Raw genomic sequence first — 8,037 nt, forward strand, 5'->3', positions numbered from 1 at the left:
TATGATTTATTCAGCGTTTATTACACAGAGGGGTCACCGCACAAACCGACCGAAGCTGTTCGAGGGGTGGGCGATCTCTCCGGCGCGCCGGGGGGTGGGAGGGAGAAAAAGAGGTTCGAGCCGGACCCTTGCGATGCCTCCCCCACCCCAACACCGCCTCCTTTTACCCCCAAAACGAAGCCCCTGCCCTCACTCTATCTCGCTCTCTCTCCCTGCACGCCCCCACGACCAGCATGGGTAACGGCAAAGGTCACATGACCTCGGAAGGCGAGGAGAGGAAGGGGCAGGCAGTCAGGCATCGGGTGGGGGAGGAGGGGGGAGAGACGAGACACCGCCGAACTCGGCCAAACCCAAGACCACCACGGGAGAGGGGGAGGGAGAGAGGGAGAGAGAGAGAGAGAGAGAGAGAGAGAGAGAGAGGGGACAGCGCAGCGCAGAAGCCCTGCAATCGATCCGGCCCAGCGGGGTGGGGGTTGCAAGGCGACAAGGGCAGGGAGAGGGCAGACCTGCGCCAATGCCGGCGCCCCCCCTTCACTCGGTGTACTCGGTGTACTTCTTCGCCGAGCCCCGGACGAGGTCAGCGGGGTACTTCTGGCCGTTCAGCTCCACCTTGCGCAGGACCGCTCGGGGCAGGTCGATGCGGCACTTCTCCGCCAGCCTCACCAGGTATATGAGGACGTCGCTCAGCTCGTTGGAGAGCGCCTCCACCTCCTTCGCCGTCCAGTCCGGGAGCCCCTCCTTGACTTCGCCTCGCCACTGACTGCCAGAGCGAGAGAGAGAGAGAGAGAGAGAGAATGAGAGGCAGACAGAGATTAGTTACAGCGCGAGTGCAGCGGGACACGAGATGTGGTTACAGTATGGACACACAGGACCTGTACAAGGGGTTACTTACAATGAGAGTGCAGCGGGACAGGAGCTGTGGTTACACTATGGACACACAAGACGTCCACAAGGGGTTAGTTACAGTGAGAGTGCAGCGGGACACGAGCTGTGGTTACACTATGGACACACAAGACGTCCACAAGGGGTTAGTTACAGTGAGAGTGCAGCGGGATACGGGCTGTGGTTACAGTATGGACACACAAGATGTCCACAAGGGGTTAGTTATAGTGAGAGTGCAGCGGGACACAAGCTGTGGTTATACGATGGACACACAGTGACCTCCACAAGGGGTTAGTTACAGTGAGAGTGCAGCGGGACAGGAGCTGTGGTTACACTATGGACACACAGTGACCTCCACAAGGGGTCAGTTACACTGAGAGTGCAGCGGGACAACAGCTGTGGTTACACTATGGACACACAGGACCTGTACAAGGGGTTCATTACAGTGAGAGTGCAGCAGGACACGGGCTGTGGTTACAGTATGGATTCACAGTGACCTCCACAAGGGGTAAGTTACAGTGAGAGTGCAGCGGGACAGGAGCTGTGGTTACACTATGGACACATAGTGACCTCCACAAGGGGTAAATTACAGTGAGAGTGCAGCAGGACAGGAGCTGTGGTTACACTATGGACATACAGGACCTGTACAAGGGGTTCATTACAGTGAGAGTGCAGCAGGACACAGGCTGTGGTTACAGTATGGATTCACAGTGACCTCCACAAGGGGTTAGTTACACTGAGAGTGCAGCGGGACAGGAGCTGTGGTTACACTATGAACACACAGTGACCTCCACAAGGGGTTAGTTACAGTGAGAGTGCAGCGGGACACAGACTGTGGTTACACTATGGACACACAGTGACCTCCACAAGGGATTAGTTACATTAAGAGTGCAGCGGGACACGAGCTGTGGTTACACTATGGAGAGACTGACCTCCACAAGGGGTTAGTTACAGTGAGAGTGCAGCGGGACAGGAGCTGTGTTTACACTATGGACACAGTGACCTCGACAAGACGTTATTTACACTGAGAGTGCAGCGGGACAGGAGCTGTGGTCACACTATGGACACACAGTGACCTCCACAAGACGTTATTTACACTGAGAGTGCAGCGGGACAGGAGCTGTGGTCACACTATGGACACACAGTGACCTCCACAAGGGGTTAGTTACAGCGAGAGTGCAGCGGGACACAAGGTGTGCTGGGCCCCTGGGATTGTTAATTTATGTTTTCTGTATTATTGGGTGTCAGTGACATAACCTCAGTGTCCCCCAGTCACCTCTCATCACACCTAGTTCCTTCCTTTTACCACCACCCTGAACCCAGTCCCCCTGGGCTCCCTGACTGATTCCCAATGCGGTTGATCAGCCGAGAATCGCACGGTGAGTGTGAGGGTGAGGGTAGTACGCTGCGTTCACTTACAAGAGCTCCGCTGTCTCTCCGACCTCACCGACGAGGGCCAGTAGAAGGTTGCGGGGCTGGTGGTACTGGTTCCAGTCTCGCTCATTCACAAAGTCTGCGTGAAGCCTCCGGCTGGACGGGGGCAGGGGCGGAGTGAGAGAGAACGAGACGGCGGAGGGAGGGAGAAGGGGACGGGTGGGGGGAGGGGGAAGGTGTTGGGGACGGACGGGGGAAGGTGTTGGGGACGGACAGGGGGGGAGGGGGGGAGGGGGAAGGTGTTGGGGACGGACAGGGGGGGAGGGGGAAGGTGTTGGGGACGGACGGGGGGAGGGGGAAGGTGTTGGGGACGGACGGGGGGAGGGGGAAGGTGTTGGGGACGGACGGACGGGGGGAGGGGGAAGGTGTTGGGGACGGACGGACGGGGGGAGGGGGAAGGTGTTGGGGACGGACGGACGGGGGGAGGGGGAAGGTGTTGGGGACGGACGGACGGGGGGAGGGGGAAGGTGTTGGGGACGGACGGGGGGGGAGGGGGAAGGTGTTGGGGACGGACGGGGGGAGGGGGAAGGTGTCGGGGACGGACGGGGGGAGGGGGAAGGTGTTGGGGACGGACGGGGGGAGGGGGAAGGTGTTGGGGACGGACGGGGGGAGGGGGAAGGTGTTGGGGACGGACGGGGGGAGGGGGAAGGTGTTGGGGACGGACGGGGGGGGAGGGGGAAGGTGTTGGGGACGGACGGGGGGGAGGGGGAAGGTGTTGGGGACGGACGGGGGGAGGGGGAAGGTGTTGGGGGACGGACGGGGGGAGGGGGGAAGGTGTTGGGGACGGACGGGGGGGGGGGGAAGGTGGTTGGGGACGGACGGGGGGAGGGGGAAGGTGTTGGGGACGGACGGGGGGAGGGGAAAGGGTCGGAGAGAAAGAAAGAAATACAACATTAAAATATAATTTCACCAATCCGACTAGCCCCTCACCCTCCCCAATCCCCCCTCACCCTCCCCAATCCCCCCCTCACCCTCCCCAATCCCCCCTCACCCTCCCCAATCCCCCCCTCACCCTCTCCAATCCCCCCTCACCCTCTCCAATCCCCCCTCACCCCCTCCAATCCCCCTCACACCCTCCAATCGCCCCTCACACCCCTCCAATCCCCCCCTCACCCTCCTCCAATCCCCCCTCACCCTCTCCAATCCCCCCTCACCCTCCCCCCCTCCAATCCCCCCTCACCCCCTCCAATCCCCCTCACCCTCTCCAATCCCCCCTCACCCCCTCCAATCCCCCCTCACACCCTCCAATCGCCCCTCACACCCTCCAATCCCCCCTCACCCTCTCCAATCCCCCCTCACCCTCTCCAATCCCCCCTCACCCTCCCCCCCTCCAATCCCCCCTCACCCCCTCCAATCCCCCCTCACCCCCTCCAATCCCCCCTCACACCCTCCAATCCCCCCCTCACCCTCCCCCCCTCCAATCCCCCCTCACCCCCTCCAATCCCCCCTCACCCCCTCCAATCCCCCCTCACCCTCTCCAATCCCCCTCACCCCCTCCAATCCCCCTCACACCCTCCAATCGCCCCTCACACCCTCCAATCCCCCCTCACCCCCTCCAATCCCCCCTCACCCCCTCCAATCCCCCCTCACCCCCTCCAATCCCCCCTCACCCCCTCCAATCCCCCCTCACCCCCTCCAATCCCCCCTCACACCCTCCAATCCCCCCTCACCCTCTCCAATCCCCCTCACCCTCCCCCCCTCCAATCCCCCCTCACCCCCTCCAATCCCCCCTCACCCCCTCCAATCCCCCCTCACCCTCTCCAATCCCCCCTCACCCCCTCCAATCCCCCTCACACCCTCCAATCGCCCCTCACACCCTCCAATCCCCCCTCACACCCTCCAATCCCCCCTCACACCCTCCAATCCCCCCTCACATCCTCCAATCGCCCCTCACATCCTCCAATCGCCCCTCACCCTCCCCAACCCCCCCCTCACACCCTCCAATCCCCCCTCACACCCTCCAATCGCCCCTCACACCCTCCAATCGCCCCTCACACCCTCCAATCCCCCCTCACCCCCTCCAATCGCCCCTCACCCCCTCCAATCGCCCCTCACCCCCTCCAATCGCCCCTCACACCCTCCAATCGCCCCTCACACCCTCCAATCGCCCCTCACACTCTCCAATCGCCCCTCACCCTCCCCAACCCCCCCTCACCCCCTCCAATCGCCCCTCACCCTCTCCAATCGGCCCTCAGCCTCCCCAACCCCCCCTCCAATCGCCCCTCACCCTCCCCAACCCCCCTCACCCCCTCCAATCCCCCCTCACCCCCCTCCAATTCCCCCTCACCCTCCCCAATCCCCCCTCACACCCTCCAATCCCCCCTCACACCCTCCAATCCCCCCTCACACCCTCCCCAACCCCCCCTCACCCCCTCCAATCGCCCCTCCCCCCCTCCAATCGCCCCTCACACCCTCCAATCGCCCCTCACCCTCCCCAACCCCCCCTCACCCCCTCCAATCGCCCCTCACCCCCTCCAATCGCCCCTCACCCTCTCCAATCCCCCCTCCAATCGCTCCTCACCCTCCCCAACCCCCCTCACCCCCTCCAATCCCCCCTCCCCCCCTCCAATTCCCCCTCACCCTCCCCAATCCCCCCTCACCCCCTCCAATTCCCCCTCCCCCCCTCCAATCCCCCCTCCCCCCCTCCAATCTCCCCTCACCCTCCCCAATCCCCCCTCACACCCTCCCCAACCCCCCCTCACCCTCCCCAACCCCCCCTCACCCTCCCCAACCCCCCCCTCACCCGCTCCAATCCCCCTTCAACCCCTCCAATCCCCCCTCACCCCCTCCAATCCCCCCCTCACCCCCTCCAATCCCCCTTCAAACCCTCCAATCCCCCTTCAACCCCTCCAATCCCCCCTCACCCCCTCCAATCCCCCCTCACCCCCTCCAATCCCCCTTCAACCCCTCCAATCCCCCCTCACCCCCTCCAATCCCCCCTCACCCCCTCCAATCCCCCCTCACCCCCTCCAATCCCCCTTCAACCCCTCCAATCCCCCCTCACCCCCTCCAATCCCCCCTCACCCTCCCCAATCCCCCCTCACACCCTCCAATCGCCCCTCACCCCCTCCACTCACATTTGCTCCAGGTTGGGCTCGGGACTGAATGTAAACTCCTCCGCTCTCTCCATGGCGCCGCTTCTCCCGCCTGGATCGCCGGACGTGGGACCCACCAATCACTGCGGTCCCCGGCCCCGCCCAATCAGCGCCGGCCTCGCGCCCTGGCCCCGCCCCTTCCGCCGCCCTCCCCCCCAATCAGCGCCGGCCTCCCACATTGGCCCCGCCCCCAGCCCCCTCTCCTCCGCCCTCTCGCCCAATCGGTGCCTACCTCACTCCCTGGCCCCGCAGCACCCCCCCTCCCGCCCTATCGGCGCCTACCTCTCTCCCTGGCTCCTCCCCCTCCGCCCAATCAGCGCCTGCCTCCCACCCAGGGCCCACACCTCCCGCCCAATCAGCGCCTGCCTCCCACCGTGGCCCCCCCCCTTCCGCGCAATCAGCGCCTGCCTCCCACCCTGGCCCCACCCCTCCCGCCCAATCAGCGCCTGCCTCCCACCGTGGCCCCTCCCCCTGCGCCCAATCAGCGCCTGCCTCACACCCTGGCCCCACCCCTCCCGCCCAATCAGCGCCTGCCTCCCACCGTGGCCCCTCCCCCTCCGCCCAATCAGCGCCTGCCTCCCACCCTGGCACCACCCCTCCCGCCCAATCAGCGCCTGCCTCCCACCGTGGCCCCTCCCCTCCCGCGCAATCCCACCCTGCCCCCTCCCCTTCCGCCCTATCAGCGCCTGCCTCCCACCCTGGCCCCTCCCCTTCCGCCCAATCAGCGCCTACCACCCACCCTGGCTCCTCCCCCTCCGCCCAATCAACGCCTTCCTCCCACCCAGGCCCCACCCCTTCCGCCCAATCAGCGCCTTCCTCCCACCCAGGCCCCTCCCCTTCCGCCCAATCAGCGCCTGCCTCCCACCCTGGCCCCGCCCCTCCCGCCCAATCAGCGCCTACCTCCCTCCCTGGCCCCTCCCCTTCAGCCCAATCAGCGCCTTCCTCCCACCCAGGCCCCTCCCCTTCCGCCCAATCAGCGCCTTCCTCCCACCCAGGCCCCTCCCCTTCCGCCCAATCAGCGCCTGCCTCCCACCCTGGGCCAGCCCTCACCTCCCGCCCAATCATCGCCCGCCTCGCCCCCTGGCCCCGCCCCCTCCCTTTCGCCCAGTCAACGCCTACCTCACTCCCTGGCCCCGCCCCCTCCGCCCAAACGCCGTCACCCGACACCAAATGGAACCGCCCTCCCCCGACACGAACCCCGGCCTAGGCCGCGCCCCCGGCGCCCTCCCGACCAATCAGCGTCTTCTTTGCTTTGTTTCTGGTTTCCACCATCCGCAGTTGTTCTTTCGATTTCTAACCTCAGCGTTTCTGCCTCGCGCCGGAGTGGGCGGGGCAAAGGAACGGAGGGGGGGCGGGGTTTGAGTCCCGGACCAATGGTAACGCCCCTATTATTTCCCCCCCCCCCTCCACCACCCACATCCCCGCCAGCCAATGGCGGCGCCTCTCTCATCGCTGCCCCGCTCGCGGCCAATCCAAGCGCCCCTCGCGGCGGAAGGGTGAGCCGCCGGCCAATCGGAGCCTCCTTCTCATTGCGCGGCTCCGGTTGCAGCCAATAGAAGGGATCCTCCCATCGCTGCCACGTTCGCGGCCAATCCGAGCGCCCCTCGCGCCGGGGACGGGGCTTTGGGGTGGGTGGCCGGGGGGGGGGGGGGGGGGTGGTGTTGAGCCGCCGGCCAATCGGGGCCTCCCTCTCATTCCGCAGCGCCAGTTGCAGCCAATAGAAGGGATCCTCCCATCGCTGCGGCGTTACCGGCCAATCGGAGGGCGGCTCGCGGGCCCAGTGAAACGTCACAGCCAGTCGCAGCGTCCCTCGCGCTCCGGGGCTCCGCTTTCCACCAATAGAAAGGGCCGAAGCAGAGCTGCGCCGGACCCCCGGCCAATCAGCGGCCCCTGTCGGCGCCCGGACTCCGCCTCCGCTAAAGTTTCTCAGCTGGAACTTGGGGTAAAGTTGGGGAACTTCCAGCAAAGGCGCGGGTGAGGTCAGAGAGCGGGGGTCAGGGGTCAGGGAGAGGGATTGGGGGTGAGGGCAGAAAATTGGGAGGGGGTGGGGTCAGAAGTGTCAGAGGGTGGTGGGGTGAGGGGGGGCTGGTGTCAGAGAGCAGGGGGTTGGGGTTGGTCAAAGGGCAGGGGGGAGGGTGGGGTTGGGGGGGTGAGTGAGAGGGGGTGGGGTCAGAGTGGGAGTGGGGAGAGGGTGGGAGTGGGGAGAGGGTGGGAGTGGGAGTGGGGAGAGGGTGGGAGTGGGGAGAGGGTGGGAGTGGGAGTGGGGAGAGGGTGGGAGTGGGAGTGGGGAGAGGGTGGGAGTGGGGAGAGGGTGGGAGTGGGAGTGGGGAGAGGGTGGGAGTGGGGAGAGGGTGGGAGTGGGAGTGGGGAGAGGGTGGGAGTGGGAGTGGGGAGAGGGTGGGAGTGGGGAGAGGGTGGGAGTGGGAGTGGGGAGAGGGTGGGAGTGGGAGTGGGGAGAGGGTGGGAGTGGGAGTGGGGAGAGGGTGGGAGTGGGAGTGGGGAGAGGGTGGGAGTGGGGAGAGGGTGGGAGTGGGGAGAGGGTGGGAGTGGGGAGAGGGTGGGAGTGGGGAGAGGGTGGGAGTGGGGAGAGGGTGGGAGTGGGGAGAGGGTGGGAGTGGGGAGAGGG

At 65.6% G+C, this 8,037-nt stretch overlaps 1 protein-coding gene across 1 annotated transcript; it reads right to left on the minus strand.

Moving 5' to 3' along the window:
* On the minus strand, nucleotides 1–5,521 carry dctpp1 (dCTP pyrophosphatase 1). Its single transcript, XM_041182193.1, has 3 exons — nucleotides 5,394–5,521; nucleotides 2,302–2,412; nucleotides 1–760 (listed from the first exon to the last, which is right to left on the minus strand). Exons 1-3 carry the CDS (start codon nucleotides 5,444–5,446, stop codon nucleotides 532–534), a joined length of 393 nt encoding a protein of 130 aa, XP_041038127.1. The 5' UTR covers nucleotides 5,447–5,521; the 3' UTR covers nucleotides 1–531.
* Nucleotides 5,522–8,037: the final 2,516 nt, after the last annotated feature.

The sequence above is a fragment of the Carcharodon carcharias genome, assembly GCF_017639515.1.
Source record: "Carcharodon carcharias isolate sCarCar2 chromosome 38 unlocalized genomic scaffold, sCarCar2.pri SUPER_38_unloc_34, whole genome shotgun sequence".
NCBI classification, from domain to species: Eukaryota; Metazoa; Chordata; class Chondrichthyes; order Lamniformes; family Lamnidae; genus Carcharodon; species Carcharodon carcharias.

What these genes read in the sequence shown, in the direction of transcription:
- dctpp1 (XM_041182193.1), bottom strand. Translation starts at nt 5,446, where the DNA reads ATGGAGAGAGCGGAGGAGTTTACATTCAGTCCCGAGCCCAACCTGGAG. An exon ending in GAGCCCAACCTGGAGCAAAT is followed by an intron (nt 2,413 to 5,393) that starts GTGAGTGGAGGG and finishes GCCCCCGTCCAG; the next exon opens with CCGGAGGCTTCACGCAGACT. An exon ending in GGAGAGACAGCGGAGCTCTT is followed by an intron (nt 761 to 2,301) that starts GTAAGTGAACGC and finishes TCGCTCTGGCAG; the next exon opens with TCAGTGGCGAGGCGAAGTCA.